The 17,303-nt window shown below is 40.3% G+C and overlaps 1 protein-coding gene across 1 annotated transcript; it reads right to left on the bottom strand.

Moving 5' to 3' along the window:
- Positions 1-2,134: 2,134 nt before the first annotated feature.
- On the bottom strand, positions 2,135-17,007 carry LOC149289331 (calcium uniporter regulatory subunit MCUb, mitochondrial-like). Its single transcript, XM_089490725.1, has 8 exons — positions 16,906-17,007; positions 14,551-14,626; positions 13,643-13,813; positions 13,116-13,220; positions 6,938-7,098; positions 4,339-4,542; positions 2,478-2,594; positions 2,135-2,212 (listed from the first exon to the last, which is right to left on the bottom strand). The coding sequence occupies exons 1-8, from the start codon at positions 17,005-17,007 to the stop codon at positions 2,135-2,137; spliced, it is 1,014 nt and encodes a 337-aa protein (XP_089346851.1).
- Between the last annotated feature and the right edge of the window lie 296 nt (positions 17,008-17,303).

Genomic DNA, 17,303 nt, shown 5'->3' with positions numbered 1-17,303 from the left:
CAGCAAGCCAACTGTTGAGATTTTCCTTCTTGGCCAATGGCCAGAATATATTAGCATCATTGTGCAAATTGCAAATAATTTTTTTGTTGTAGCATTATAAATCTTTATTAAATTTTTTTAATTAATGTCTTATTTTGTGTATTTATGTAGCTACTTATAGTGGAATATTTTGGGTAGGCATTGCCCTAGGCCTGGCGCAGGACAGCACCCCAGCTGTCACATACTGCTAACCTCCACGACCATCTACTATGTTAATCGCCAGGATATGATGTCATACACAATCTCACTGCATATGAGACATGGAGTAAGATCTCTATGGAGGCTATGCAGGTTAGGACCATGGTTCCATAGTGTGTTTGGGTTGAGTACAGGGTGGATCTCTGATCTCCACAACTGACCAAGGTGAAGTGGTCCCTGAGATAACGGTCCATTAATGAACACATTTAAACTGTAATAACTTCTGAGAGAAAGAACTACTGGTGTTTAATTTTGTTGTCTCTTGGTATTATGTATGCGTTTATCAAAATCAAAACAGTTTAGAACATCAGAACTGTAAACTGCCAGGGCCTGATCAGGGGAGGGCTGTCAAGAGGGACACAAGGCTATTACAATCTGGGCTGCTCTCACGTAAAGATTTTGGCCACAACCAGAAGACTTGCTGGTAACCTCAATGGTAGAGCCTTTAGCCAAGTCAGCCAGCTCTATTCACTCTGACAATTTTGGAGACTAGACTATTATTTAATGCCTTTAACACAAAAAGTATTAAAGTCATTCAAGGAAAGTCTTCATACATGTTGGAGTTCATTTGGATCAGAACTTGTCATATGGTATTGTGCATTGTGGCACATAAGAAAGCCAAGGACTCAAACTAAATAATCAAAATACAAGCACATCTAGTTTTATAAATAATTTACATTTACATAACAGAAAAAATGGACTTACAGCTTTATTAGTTTATCCAAAGTTATAGCTCCCCATCTCAGCATTTGGGTCTTCCATAAACAGCACTCTTCCAATCTCTGTTACAGTGCCACGAAATGACTGAAATAGATCCTGACTTACATCCTAGGTGCGTATAATCAAAGCACCATTTGCACCATGCTATACCTTCCTCTATGGACGTGGGTCTTCAGAACATTTCAATCATTACTTACTTGCATCAACTTACCCTGACAGAATGATGCTGAAAAAGAGAGAACCTTAAAATCCCTATAGAACAAGAAGGCGAAAACAAAGTAATTGTACCTCTCGAAAATGTCCTAGTGGGTTTATATGTATTAATTATATATAAAAAAGAAATACTTATGCTCATCTATCTGGGTTATACAACTTTCCATGGTATGTTCCCCTACCTCTCCTGCTCCAGGCCTCAATACTAGATACACACCAATAGGATACAACATTCATGCTATGATGTTTTTTAGCAATTTTATTGCTGCAGATTTTGATATTCACAAAACAGAATGCAGATGTGAATCCACAAAGTTAATTATTTGGAAGTTGGTATCTTTTCCCTATGGGGAACATTACATAGGGACATCTACTTAATCAGTGCTCCTGCAGAATGAGAAATTAAATTTTTACCACGATGGGTACAGAGGATCTAGTTAAAACAGAACTAGAAATGTAAAAGGCCAGAAACAGTGTCTATTGTTTTTATATGGAACACACAGTTACTTTTTTGTTGTTTTGTGTATGTGTTATTTTGATATGCAATTCACAATATGTGTGTGTGTGTGCGGTTTCTTTTTGTGCACTAGAAATGCCACAGTGGAGCCTTGCCCGTGAAGACTTAGTTTTGGTGCCTTTTAGACCCCACTCCACGGAGGTGGGCTTAGCAGTTCCAGCCTTCCAATGTGACCATACCAATGGGGCATGTTCACCGTCTTCACACAACTGGTAAGATGGAAACAATAAAAGACCAAAAAAGATTCAACAGGGAAAACCCTGGCATTTGTTTTCTAAACAAATTGTATTTTACACAGAAAACGTGAACATGATGTGAACAAAATTACAAATTCCTCTAGTCTTTTTGGGGTTTATTGTAATCATTTACTGTAATGTTAAAAATCATCCCCTCCTCCCTCCCAATAATACCCCTTTCCCATAATCTATTTTACAAAAGACTTGTAGATTATTCCTTCTCACGTAGCTGCTCAATGGGGAGCTTCAGCTGCAGAGGATTTCGTAAACGTTTTAGGTGTTCTTCAGTCTACAATAAAAAATAAATCTTGCGTTAAATTGTAGAATACCTTAGGAGGCATCTGTCAGCTAATGTAATGGTGTGAGCCCTTTTAGTACACAACACAATTCAACTATATCAGACTGTGACTGTTCCCATCAAATTTAGGCCTAACATGGGAAATGTAGGCCTTGGTTTTACTCAGATGACAAGCAGTGCTCGGGAATCGTGGACAGGTCTCATCTTTACGTGGCTACTTTTCTCTATCAAAGGCCCCTTTACTAAAAGTTGATACCTCTGCAAACTCTTCCCTCAGCTTATTGTACTTCTCCACATCAAAACGCTGGCTTTTTGCTCTCCTGTAGAAGTAGTGTAGGAACTGTCGGTCTCGAACAACTGGGTAAACGTAATCCTACAGAACGACAAAGGGTACAGATTTCAACTATGTTTTGAAGTTTTGTTTTTTTTTTCCCGATCACCAAATGATCTTAGAAAAGATTCCTACTCATTTTCTGAAAATTTATTTTCCGCCCTCTCCGGTGCACATTTCTATTTAGTGACAGTTTCTCACATGTTTTATATTCAGACCTGTGAGAAATTAATAAGCAATATAATGTATTCACTTTACTACCTCCCAACCAGTATGAGAAAGAATAGGTAGAAGTCTGATAAAAGTCCAGGTTGTACTGGGAATTCTGGGGATAATTCTAAAATTAGTAATTGAGACAATTTTTATAGAATGCTGAAAGATTAGACAATGCACATCAAAACTTGCAAAAAAAGAAAAAATATGTTCCTCATACACAATATTAATTATTGCATCCAAAAACGTAAAAAAGGAACAATGTACATTAAGTACTGAGGTGCAACAATTAAATAGAAGGCCTTAGCACTGCTCACATGGGTACTCATCAATAATAGATACCGCAGCGTGTAGGATCAAAATTACATCCAATTTATTCACAATACAAATTAGGACACAAAATCTTTTTTTTTTTTTTGCTCATTGCGCAATGTGAACACAAAATGGGCTATTTATTGGCGTTGGCCAAAAAGATCATCTTGTTGGTTAAAGGAAAAATTATGTGAACAGACTGAAAAGATATACTATATACCAGGCCCGGACTGGCCATCGGGCAAACCGGGCCGGATTGACTTAGGGGCTGATGGAGCTGCAGCTCCAGGCCCCTACCATAAAATAGGCCCAGTCAGGACCGAACTGACTGGGCCTATGCGGCCTCTACGGCCGCATTAATGCAGGGCATAAGGGGCACCTACCCCTTAAGCCCGCCGCAACTGCGACCGGGTCCGCCACTCTAAGGGGTCGGGAAGCCCCCACCAGGGCCGGCCTTACGGGTGTGCACACCCGTAAGGCCGGCCCTGGTGGGGGCTTCCCGACCCCTTAGAGTGGCGGACCTGTGGCGGATTTTAATGTAAGCCCTGTGCGGCCGCAGACCACTAAGGCCGGCCTGGTGGGGGCTTCCCGGCCCCTTCGAGTGGCAGACCCAGTCGCAGTTGCGGCGGGCTTAAGGGGCAGGTGCCCCTTATGCCCTGCGTTAATGCAGCCGTAGAGGACGCATAGGCCCAGTCAGTCCGGTCCTGCCGCGGGACTGGCCGCAGTTGCTGCTTGCTCCGGCAACAAGGTAAGTAGGGTGAGGGAGGGGGGGGTGCAGTGAGAAAGGGCAGAGGGGGGTTAGATAGTGAGAAATGGGGAGAGGGGATAGATAGTGAGAGGGGGTACATAGTGAAAAGGGGGAACATAGTGAGAAGGGGCATATAAGATGGGGAGAGGGGGTAGTGTGAATGCGTATGAGAATGAATGAATGAATGAATGAATAAATGTTTGGATGAATTGTGTGAATGCGTATGACAATTAATTAATTCATGTGTGGATGAATTGCTTGAATGATTTGTGAGACTGCATTAATGAATGTGTTAATGATTTGTGTGAATGAGTAAATGCAAAGATGGTACATGAAGGGTGGGCTTTAACAATAAAATAAATAAATATGGGCTGCTCGGGCTTAAATGCCCTATTTTTTGTCCCAGTCCGGGCCTGCTATATCCTGCCTAGTAAAGTAAATAAGACAATTCCGGTGATTTTACACAATAGCTTTGGTAACATGGAAGTTCTCAAAAATGAACACATCACTTACTTCTTTGGTTAGAGCGAAGTATGCGTAAAAGGCTATGGCACTTCCATAAGTAATGAAGTACGTGACTGGCTCCATGATATCCCAGGAATAGACCCACCATGTGAGCCAGGCTAGTGCCCCACCTTGCGTAGACAGGAGCGCTAGCCCAATCCACATGAGTCTTGTGGTCTTGGCATCCGATTTAGCCATTATATTTGCTTTCATCTAAAAGAAATAATAATAAAAAAAAAAACAGCAATCAATTTTTTTATTTTGTGTTCACAGAAAACTTATGTTGTGCAAATGTTTTTCCTTTTATAAAAGTATGTGCTTAGGCAAAAGATAATTTTGGCACAGCCTTTCTCTTATGGCTAATAAACCTGTATTGCCATCACACAGAGCCTGTGATAATTTCTTTGGCAGCCACATACTGTAGAACACAAAATATTGCAGTTCAAAGCTTTATTTAATATAGTGGACCCGTAGTAGTAACAACAAGGCATGTAATTGCGTGCCTGGTCCCTGTTAAGCATAAATTAATTTGTCTTATAACTGAACAAAATTTAAGCAGAGCTACTTAAAAGGTAACTCATTAATGACACTCTCCAGTATGTTTAGCAAACAAACCATAGCAGAGCAGTCATTTTTTCTTTTCCCTGAAGGTTTCACCACACAGAAACGTTTAAGAAGCTTCACAACAATCGTAAAAACTCTGCTTTTGTGTCACATAACAATTAAATGTTCCCCACAAAAATTCAGAATAAGACAGCATTTTACATGAATAATTATTTCTAGGAATGTTTGGAGAATTCAACTGCACTAGGAATTGTAAATTTTGTACTGAACAAAAGTATAAAATTGGGAATAGTAGGTGGAACAGCAACCTTTAAGTATGCAAAACATTTTATGTCCAAGGTTTATGTGCTGTTCCTGACAGAGCGTTTACTTTTGCAGTATCTTTGAAATAAAGTTGTGTGAAATATTATCGACAATTGTCATTTAATTTTCAAGGATACATTTGGATGATTAATCTGTAAACCTGCTTAGTCACCATACTTTTATCTCTTTCAGCATTTTTCCAGCACAAGTAAACACGTGAAAAAGGGGAAGAGCACATGCCAACACCAAATATTAACACAGATGCACTCATGCCAACACCATACACTGACACACACTTACACCCCCTAACACCATACTGTAACAGACACACACGTAACATCATATGCTCACAAACATTAATACCTTACAGAAACTGCATTTACAAACATTTTTGAAACAAGGGTCATTCTGAAGTGCTAAGTGAATTCAAGCGTGGTACCGTGATAGGATGCAACCTTTGGAATAAGTCAGTGTAAATTGTATTATTGGAAAGTGGAAGCATTTAGGAACTGCAGCAATGTAGCCACGAAGCGGAAGACCACGTAAGATCACAGAGCAGGCCACTGAGTGCTGAAGCTCATGGTGCGAACACCGCTCTCCTCATTCCATATCTCAAGAGTTCCAAAGCCCCACTGGCATTAATATGAGCACAAAAACGGTGCGGCGGGAGCTTCATGGAATGGGTTTCCATGGTCGAACAGCTGTGTGCAAGCCTCACATCAAGTACAATGCCAAACATCAGATTGAGCCACTAGGCTCTGGAGCAGTGGAAAGGTGTTCGATGGAGTGTCAAATCACGCTTCTCATTTGGTAGTCATATGAGAGAGTCTGGCAAAATCCAGGACAACGTTGCCTGCCTGACTAAATTGCCAAGTGTACAGTTTGGTGCAGGAGCAATAATAGTATGGGGCTCTCTGTGCAGGCTGCTGCCTCTCTACTCAGTGCTGTAACAAAAAATGCTAGAGCCCCCTTGTGACCCCAAGCTCCTCCTACACACACAAACGAAAACATACATACACACACACAGACATACTTACACGCACAGTAAAATACCTATGCACACTAACATACTTACACACAAAATAATGTATTTACACACATATACAATACCATACCTACACATAGTATCATACTGACACACCTGCAGTGACATATCAACATACATACACATACAAAACACTAACATACTTACACTGACATATAGTAACATACCTACACACACAGCAACATACCAACACAGGTATACCATGACACACATACACCGAAATACTTACACACAATCACATACTTATTTACACTTACACTCAACCTACCTAGGGTAGGCTCAGGAGAGGGTAGGCCGGTGCCAGCAATTCTGCATGAGCACCAGGAAATGAATTTAGATTCAGTGTGTTGTGCCTGAGGAAAGCACGGCCGCAGCGCCAGCCTATCGGTATGTCCAGGGGGAGGGGTGGGTTGTTGTAGCTAGTGTTAGGGGGCACAGGGTCCTCCTTTACACCAGTGTCTCTACTACTACTACTACTACTACTACTACAGGGTCACGTTACACACATTACGTGAACCAGCTAGGCACAGCACCGGGTGTACCCCCTGATGGCAGCACTGCATGTCTTCCAGGATGAATAACCACAGCCTGCCACATGTTTGAATGCTGCGGATCATACAAGTAAAGAGCAGTTCAGGTTGAAAGTTCTGAATGTGGTTGGCTTTTAGAATGTGTCTTTGTGGCACAGTCACTAACCTCTTCCAGAGGCTGCAGCTCTTCCTTTAGGTCATCAAGCTTCTGCAGGAGTTCCTGCTCTTTTTTGAGGCAATGTTCTTCTGAGTGCAGGGTCGCATAGAGACTGTGGACTAGGGACTTAATGGTGTTCATCTCATTACAATTCTCAGCAAGCGGAGTTTCTGGAATAAAAGCACAAAACCGTAGAAAGACTTAATATATGAAGCATCCCTAACGTCAAGAACTTTTGCAGGGCACGAACGGCAGAGACACTGGTCATCATGCTTAGGCTGATGTTGCACATGGCTAAAGAGCATATAAAAATTGCATTATTCAGGGTCTTTCTTGGTGAAGTGAATGGTTAGCTGTGAGTGTGTCCAAGAGATAAATATAGTATAATGATGCACTTAACAAAACAAGCAGAAATAATAGAAATCAGAGAATGCAGAGCTGTAAGCTGAAATGACATGTGCTAACAGAAAACCAGCACGGAGATGAAACATTTGCATATAACCACAGCTAAGTGTTGTGGAGAACAAAGCACGGAGCCTTTCTAGATCTGCCAAGATCAGTGTGAATTCTAAGTGCTAACAGAAACGTGAAGAACCGGTTCAGAGAAGGCGCTGTAAGACTTCAGAAACCGCTGAAATAGCAGACCAGGATTCTGTAAACTTCTATTCAAATTAGCTATGGCTCATGTATACTCGTAGGATCAACTGCAGATCTATAGAATTTCAGAAGTTGGCAGTTTTTCGAAGGAAACATATTATAAGTTGAAGAAAGCTGATGTTGAGGTATACTGGACTGAGAGAATCTCTTCCTAAAGGCATTAAAAATACCAATAACAAAAGTTATGTGGGTAAAAGTGATGAAAACCCTTCCACTTAAAAATTAAGGGGGTAGTAGATGCAATGCTAAACACTAATCTACAGACACCAGACAAGCCAGAAGACTTGTTTTTTCCATCAGAAATCTCATGGTGCTGCCACAATCACAAGGGATTCTGGGTAGGCGCATGCAAATAAGGTAAACAATGATCACCTTTTGCCTCTGTATCCATGTTATACATGGATCCAGGGCCGGCCCTACAATTGCCCCAGGTGGCACTTTTGAAGAGGCAGCACTTTGCCGCCCCAAGCGCTTTTTTTTTTTTAGCGCAGGAGAGAGAGGGGCGCCGAGTGGTTTTCGCTTACCAAGTTGTCAGTACCCGCTCGGCACCCCTCTCTCTCCTCTGCGAGCCCTCTAGCTCTCTGTGCCGGCTTGTAATGCTGAGCGCCGGAAGTGACGTCAATTTCTGGCGCTCAGCATTACAAGCCAGCACCGTGGCACAGCAGGGAGACTCACCGCAGGACTGTTTAAAAGTAAGTACAAAGGTACAAAGGGGGAGGGGGGATAGAGTAGATAATAGGGAGGGTAGATAATGGCGTTGGCGAAGTTTAAAATGCCGCCCCCCCTTGGCGTCGGCAGGGGGGGGCGGCATTTTAAACTACGCCCCAGGTGGCATTATGTCTTGGGCCAGCCCTGCATGGATCCCTTGAAAGTAATTGGCCGCTGTACAGGACAGCCTTTAGACAAAACTCGGCTAATAGGTGCTAACCAGATCACCGCTCATGGACAGCTGTTTCATCCTTAATGTGACTCGTCAGCATGAGGTTGTGATACTAGCTTAATACTTGAGGCTTGGGGGAGCACAAGAAATACCAATAACAAAAGTTACGGTGGCAAAAGGTGATCACTGTTGTTGACCTTAAAGGCATTAACAAATGATTGAGGAAAACTGAAAACAACAACATGCAGCATCTAATACATATACAAAAACGAAACATAGAAGCAAGGTTTCCCAGCAGGTACTTGTACAGCTGTTGATGAACTAAAATTTCCACGATTCCGGGCTATTTTATCAGCTAAGTCTTACCCGAGGATCATGGGATATATAGTTCAGAAATGCCTAGTTAGTTACCAGTTGGCTAACCCACTAATTCTGCAGTTTAAATTGCAAAATGTTAATGCTATAATTGGAAGAAATGCATGCTTAAAAAAACAACAAATGCAGATACCATCCATTCTAATACTCTACAGAAACATTAGCGTGTGTATTGGGGGGGGGGGTCTATTTCATGAATCTATTTCCAGCTTGGTCTCTGGCAGCTGCAACATACCAGTAAATACAAAATACACAATTGCAGTTGATATATAAATATAATAACAGCAGTGTAAGACTAACTAGTGAAACAATTGAACAGGACAAAGAACACCAAGCCTTGGATCTCAAACTATTTGAAAACAGCTTAGTCAACTTATCAAATGTATTGCTTTGAATCAGATGCAATATCTATAGTCAGTAGTATGCAGAACAAGATCAGTCAGATGTTTCTAACTATAATACAACTATTTTCTCCATACTTTTGAGTTCAATACCATTGAGTGGGTGTCTGCCAGGTATACAGCCCTAGATACCTCAACCACACAAGTGCTGACAGAAATATCAAGTGCATTTAAATTGTAATGGAGATCATGCAAGAGCACAAAGTTTAATCATGTAAGGACTGGGCTGTTTAGCTATATGTTTCTTTGTTCATTTTCATTTAGTGTACCAACACAAATTACATATTGGGTTTTTTTCAGAAGAAGGGCTTCCTTTAGACACTATTATTTTGATCATATCATTTAATTTACTATAAAAAATATGGTGAAAACGAAAAACAAACCCACATTTTCCAACTTTTATTTGAAAAATCATTTAATCATCTACAACAGCTAATGAAAAAGCTAGCTAAATAGATTCTAATATTTGTCCCGGGTTTAGAAACTTTTTTTTTTCCAGATTATAGGGCAATGAGTACAAGAAGTGTATTGCTATTTCAAAATCATTTTTTCATATTTGTAGGGCTGCAACTAACGATTATTATAATAATCGATTAGTTGGCCGATTATTTTTTCGACTAATCGGATAAAAAATGCAATTTTTTTAAATTTTAAATAATGTAATAAAAAACGTACAATTTACACTTTCATCTCTTTATTGTAATGACCTCTCTCTCTCTATTCACCTTCTTATTTTACTGACATAATAATAAAAGCTACAAGATCCTCTGCAGGAGACCTCGATTCTCTGTCAGCCGGTGGGGGTCTGCACGATGTGCACAGACAGCCTCCATTACTGCCCTTCACTTACGCTGAGGCTTCTATGAAGCTGCAGTGAAAGTGCCTGTCAGCAACGGAGGCTCACAAAATACCAGGGAGTCGGGAGAGAGGCAGAGCGGTGTATGGGAGGGGGGAGGAGTCGGAGGGGTGTATGGGAGGGGGGAGGAGTCGGAGGGGTGTATGGGAGGGGGGAGGGGGGAGGAGTCGGAGGGGTGGATGGAAGTGGAGGGGAGAGACGGAAGTTGTCTGTGCGCATCGCATGGACACCCAACAGCCGACAGTGAAGGGAATCCAGGTTGCGGGGGATCTGGATTCTAGTGTTATAATCCGATCTCTGTTTGAGGTCGGATTATATAAAGAGAGGAGTTTTTCAGAGCATTTGCTCTGAAAAAAACTTTTCATAATCGATAAAAATCGATTCGACTAATGTCAACGATTTTAATTATCGATTATTATCGATTTTATGGATTAGTTGTTTCAGCCCTACATATTTGATCATCCTGCACCCGTGTCCTCTTTGAAGCTAGCCAATTCTATATATCCCCATGAAGCCATATATTTTTAAAACTAGACACCCAAAGGTATTTTAAATGGTAGTGTTTTAACACTTTGCATGCACTAATTCTAGCACCAGCCTTTGAATATTTGGGATTAATTATAGGAAGGGATAATTATTTTAAACCCCCAAAGACAAATGGTGTGCTAGGCATGTCATGGAAAAACAAACAGTTGAGGACTGACAAAGATCGCTTTCTTTGCTTAGCCGGTGTTGCTGCAATGTCTCATTATTTTTTTAAAAAATATTTACCGTATTTTCCGGCATATAAGACGACTGGGCGTATAAGACGACCCCCAACTTTTCCAGTTAAAATATAGCGTTTGGGCTATACTCGCCGTATAAGACTACCCCTCTACCTTACCGGTGATTGGCTGGTTGTTGTATACAAAGCCTGCTTGGATTGGGTGGGTCAGCTCTCCCTAACATATGCCTGTCCACACACACATGTATAGACATACACTGCCCTCACACACCCCTTCCTTTACACACACATACACGTACGCACCAGCTTACAAACACACATATACACATACACTGCCCATACACAGACATATACATACATACACTGCCCTTACACACACACACACATTATATATATATATATCTACACATACTAACATACGCCTGTCCATACATACACATTTATACACTGCCCTCACCACACACCCCTGCCTTCACACACACACACACATATTATATATATATATATACACATACATACATACACACGATTATATATATATATATATATATATATATATATATATATATATATATATATATATGTATAGATACACACACACCAGCTTACAAACACCTGCTCTTACCTGACCATACACATACACTGACCATCTCACACACACATATATACACATACACTGCACTCACACCCCTTTCTCCCCATCTCTTACCTTTCTCATCTTCTATCTTCCATCCAGTTGTGGGAGCGTGAGGTCTGTCATTTCAGACCTCTGCTTTACTGCTCCTTCATCACTATGCCGGAGCATAATTGATGCCGAGCGCCGGGATATGACGTCATCCTCGAGCTCGGCATCAATAGCCGGCGCGTAGTGATTAGGGAGGACGGAAGCCAAGGTCTGACGTGCCAGACCTCGAGCTCCCTAACGTTGGGCTAGTTCGAGGGAGGTCGTCATCTCCCCAACCAGCCCTGCTCATCAGGCGCCCGCTGATCAGGGCTAGTTGGGGAAATCACGATCTTGCACCTACCTCGGCGCGGCCCTGAAGACCGGTCCAGGGGAGGTGGCTTCTCCGCTCGCCCCTCCCCTAGAGAGTCGTGATTCTCCAGTCCGGCTCGGTAAGTTTCAGTACCCGGCGTATAAGACGACCCACGACTTTTGATTAGATTTTCACGGGTTAAAAAGTCGTCTTATATGCCGGAAAATATGGTTATATATTTTTTTTCCATTGTTTTTTGGTTCTCCTTATGGTATCATGGTGACATGCGTGGACACCTATTTTTACATTTTTTAACAATGTTTATTTTACATTTTTTGACATTTTCTTGGAACTTGATGGTGAAATCATAGGAGTCTATTATTTTTAAATGTTATTACATTTCTTTTTTATATTTATTTTCATATTTTATTACTTCATAAGATACATTGTACCACAGTGATCAATCTGTAAAGGGAGCTCAGAGGTCTTTTTACTTTGTTTTCTCCCTTTGGTGCTTGTAATCGTTCAGGGCGCCGCCATTATCAATATGGTGCATATTTTTTTGGTGTTGCTGAATGCCTCGATTTCGAGGCGTTGCAGCAACACAGGCTAAGCAAAGAAAGCTATCTTTGTCAGTCCTCAACTGTACGTTTTGTGTGAGCGGCCTAGCATGCCATCGGTGGTTTAGGGGTTTCCTATAATTAATTAAAAATATTCAATTACATTTTATTTTCTTCTCATGCTCGGAGACTACCGCTACCTCATTTTTTTGTATGAATGTTCATTTCCTCCCCCTCCCCATTTCCTTACTTCCTTTGTGCGTGCTGAATCTTGAAGAAAAAACAGGTTGTTTTTCATTTCAGAAACTTTTGAAAAAGAAACATTAAGTAACAGTAAAAAAACCCAGGAGTTCAACAGTTTTACATTTTAGTTCCTTGTTATCACTAGGCATTATGAAGGCCAATCTCAGCTGAGCTGGGCCTGTATATTATATAGTCAAATGAGAGAGATGACTTGCAAGATATCTCCCTAGATTAGCTATGCATTATGTAGTCCCAACTAAGATCTTCTTGCAGAACGTTCATAATACAGAAATTAGTGATCCTCAAATGTTAACATCCAGAATCCTGGTTTATTGAATAAAGACATTAAAAATTCACAAGGATTTACTTTTTAATCCTATTATTCTTAAATCAGCACAACAATAATACTTGGGCACATGTATGTCTGATAAATTTATGAATGACCAATAACAGCCATTGCAAATGGTTGAGGTGAAGTATTTTAAAATCTCCACCAGAGATGTACACTTTTTCTTACCTCTGGGTGGTGGCTGGACATGATATGTTGAGTTGTTAATGACCAGCTGGAACTCATTCCTTAGTAAGACATCCATTAATGTTGAGCTGGAGAACTTGGTTCCATCTGTAGATGGAAAAAAATGTGGACCTCAGAATGTAACAATGAAAATATAAAATTTCCTTGCGTCAGCACCAATGCCGCACCAGTGAACCAGTGTGGGCGGGGGTCTGACAAGACCTTTGTGTGCATGCGTGGAAGATTTTCCCAATAATTTCAAGCAGAGCACTTTTCTGCCACTGATTGGCTGCTTGAGGCAGCGTTAGTAAGTACTTTATTATGCATTCATTGTTCAGAGGCTGCCTGGGACTCTGGAATGTCCCTTTAAATAGCAGTACATGCAGGTTCAGTAGACACATCAAAAAAAAAAAAAAAAAAAAAGGAAAACAAAATTTACTAACAACCCCCCCCCCCCAAAAGGTTTTAACAAGAAACTATTTCCCTAAAACGTAAAGCTGGAGCTCCTAAATGTACATAGCAACAAATACCTGCTGAAACGGCAGAAACAATGTCGATGCCTCTGTCTTCATTCTGGATATCCTTCAAGAATTTTCCCACAGAGGTTGTCAGTGGTTTTACGGTAAACTGGCAGCGTTCCTTACGAGAGGGGAGTGGAAGGGTAATCACTGGTAGTCCGTGATTGTAATGGACAGAGACATCTAAACAACAAGATATGGGAATGAGTTATTCTGTTTCATCAAGGCCAATACAACATTTCAACAAGTAAAATTTATCGATATTGAGTGAGCATTTGCACAACACCGGGTTGCCACTGTTTCCAAATCCCACAGAACCTAATCCTGTTAGAGACATGGCGCTAGTTTACATTTTGATAGAAACAGCACATCTTTAAGTGGATTTTTAATTTATGTAACAATTGAAACAGACCAATACATCAGTAAGATCAAAACATAAAACACATTAATCATTGTATTATTTAATTATCTATACAAATGTGTTCCAAAAGCTGGATTTCTCAAAAAAAAAAAAAGAAGTGATCAGGCTTTATAAAGCTGCATAATCTTCGAGAGTCAGACCTAGGGCAGCTTCTGAGGAAAATACGTCACTACATATACTGATGACATTTTCCCCTTGCAGTGATGCAGGCACTCAGACTTGCTACTACAGTGTTTCCTATGGTTTTTATAAACAGTATTACATACTGTATTATGTATTGAAAATATTTAGAACACCTTCATGGCTTGTATTGTCAGGGTTATTGGGCATTAATGATATGCAGTTATAGGAGACAAGAAGAAGAGATTTGGGAGACAGTACTGCAGTTGAATTTTGCTCAATGACAATTACCACATTAAGAAAAAGCTAAAACCAGCAATACATATAGAACATAACACTTTATTCATTTTCACATTCATCCTTTTCGTGTTATACTTACCACTAGAGGGTACCTGTGTGCTGTATAAGAACACGGTGCTGAGCCTTAGTCCCCGAGTGTGTCTTATGCCTTTGATCTGTGAAAGAGACAAGCAGAGGGTAATAAAAATTCAGTTTGCCTGGAGGAAGCCATCATTTTTATTGACAAAGTAAGCAAGTCAAGGCTAAATCTTCAAGTGAATGCTAGCAGTTGTTGATAGTTATAGGTTCCCTCTTCACTCTTTTAATGCTGGTGGTGTAACAGATATCCTAATTCAGGCTTTATAGTCATCCGACATGATGGACAGTATCATCATAATACAGTAATTGTTCAACCATTACCTTTAGCATGCTCTACAACTGAGCTGAGCCTTTGGCAAATGTTTGAGTTTTGACGTGTATCTTTACACTATGCACACTGGGTATTTCAAAGTTGACAAAGTTGTCTGTCTCACACTGCTGTTCTCCGGAATGCCCATTTCAGCAACAACCAGAAAGTAAAGAACATTTGTGGGGGAACCAGAATGCGATAACAACAGGTTGAGGGCACTACTCAAGAGTCTACATCTAATCAACTCATTATTCAGTCTAGTAATATGGCCAGGAGCCCCAAATCCCTGTGAACAGGGCCTCAACTTCCATGGGGCAAAGGCTGTAGCTTGCCCACGGGCCAAAAGATGAGAAGCGCACTTGAACCACTTTGTGGCAATGGCTCTCTGTTCCAGAAGATGTGATGTCAAGGTGGGTACTTGACCTCCAAACCAACAACCCACTTTGTACATCGATTCATCCATACAGACAAATGACCCAGGTGTTGTGGGTGAACAAGCCATAATCACAAGCCTTCAAGTGATATTTTTTCCATATTTAGAAAAGGAAAAGAAAAAAATACTTGGGCAGCATGCCAAACTAGAAGCAAATGTCACTGGAACTAATGGAATAGTCCCTGCTGATTTAACGCCTTGTTTAAGTATCCAACACAATAGTTATTCTTACATACAGAGTCAGCTGCAATGTTTCATACACCTGCAAATTCTCAAGCTCAATATTCTTTAGGAAAAGTATGTGTATTTATTTGCTTATTTTACTTAAACTGACTCACAAGTAGAAACAATGAGAAATGGTTGACCTTAAACATTGTAGTAGAAAAAAAGTAATAATATGAATTTATTTAACAGAAGTTAAGATGCTTAATTTTTACAAATGCCTGATAAATAAGACATTTTTATTACAAATGAGATACTGGAATTGGGGGGGGGGGTAAAGGAGCCAGTGTTTTTTTTCTTACATCAAAATTCAAGCACGTAACAGTTTCTGAAATCTGTTAAATGCCATTTTTTAAATCTATAACCAGAACATCAAAACAGAAAACATCCATTGGTGGAGATTGTATGGAGAACTCAGGAACATTGCACGAAACTGAAATGTCACCATACACTGGAACATTTGATTCTACAGTAAAGTTATATTAATGCTACAGGCTTGTAAGCGAAAACAAAAAAAGAGCTTCCAGCAAAAAATTCATGAACAAATGTAAGCTACATTTTCTTCTGCGTTATTAGCTTTGAGATCAGTAAAAAGAAAGTTTCATGTTTAAAGTCACGATGGGTATATTAGAAACAAGAAAGGTCCCACCTCAATCATAAGTTGATGCTTCCACGTTGTGCGACAACTCAGCTCTTCCACCATCAACCAATTACAAATCAAACAGGATTTCGGTCCGCAACGTCCGGAAGAAATAACTTTCAAACAATACATTTCAATTCATTACCTAATTTGGCCAACCTCAGTGAGGAACCAACACATAGTAGGCGAATGCCTTACATGTTTTGCGCCCAACAACGGAGCTTGGTCTAATAGTTGCGGACCCAAATCCTGGTGTTTGATTATGTATGCTGGGTATATTGCTGGACGCCGGCAGTATCCTATACCAAAAATGTAGTTAAGGCTCAGAACAGCTTCCCAGTGGGTGTTTTCAAAGGTGAACACGATAAAAACACGGTTAAGATTTACGGAAATGTACCCTGAGGAATGAACAGGAAAAATATACATGAACTAGACGTGGGCAGCCTAGTTGGGTTATTTTCTCTTGCCTTCTACATGTACTATTATGTATAAGTTTACTTCCCTATTATGAGTTTTCATCTAACTTTTATCTTGAATATAGCAATGCAATCTCACATAATACCACCCATTTTTGAAACTACTATCCTACAAACACACAGATGAACGAACAATATTTATACGCTAGAAGGTTATTGTAACCGTGCTAAAGAACTGGCAGGCGCCATATGAATAAATGTAATGTAAATTACACATTCAGTTGTTCATATAGCTTGGAAATCAGCAGTAATAGGTACAAAACCAACACCATTACCAATGCTTCATGTACTCTTGCTTGAGTTCCTGAGCTGGCTACTTGATTGACTGTATTACCACGGCTCAGCAGAATTGCTTTGTGCTGAGACTGCGACTGCATTCTAAGCACAAGCTTAGCATTAGTCTTGCATAAACGTCACTGCTATACATATGGGTTATTAAAAATGAGCACACTGCATTCTTAAACTATAGTTCTTAATGTGTATTAAGGAACCCCAAAGCATTGGCTGTTAAATGATGCTGGTATAAATCCAAATAAAAGACGCAATCCTTCCTATTCTGTAAAAAAAAAATATATAAATGTTTAGTGTGCCACAGAAACACAGAATTTGATGGCGGATAAGAAAAAAAAACATTTAGCCTATATAGTCTGCCCATTATTTCTGCTGTAAAGAC

The sequence above is a fragment of the Sceloporus occidentalis genome, unplaced genomic scaffold (genome assembly GCF_023333645.1).
Source record: "Sceloporus occidentalis isolate IW3139 unplaced genomic scaffold, rSceOcc1.0.p SCAF_46, whole genome shotgun sequence".
NCBI lineage: Eukaryota > Metazoa > Chordata > Lepidosauria > Squamata > Phrynosomatidae > Sceloporus > Sceloporus occidentalis.
The sequence above is the reverse complement of the archived record's forward strand: the minus strand, read 5'-3'. Positions and strand labels throughout refer to the sequence as shown.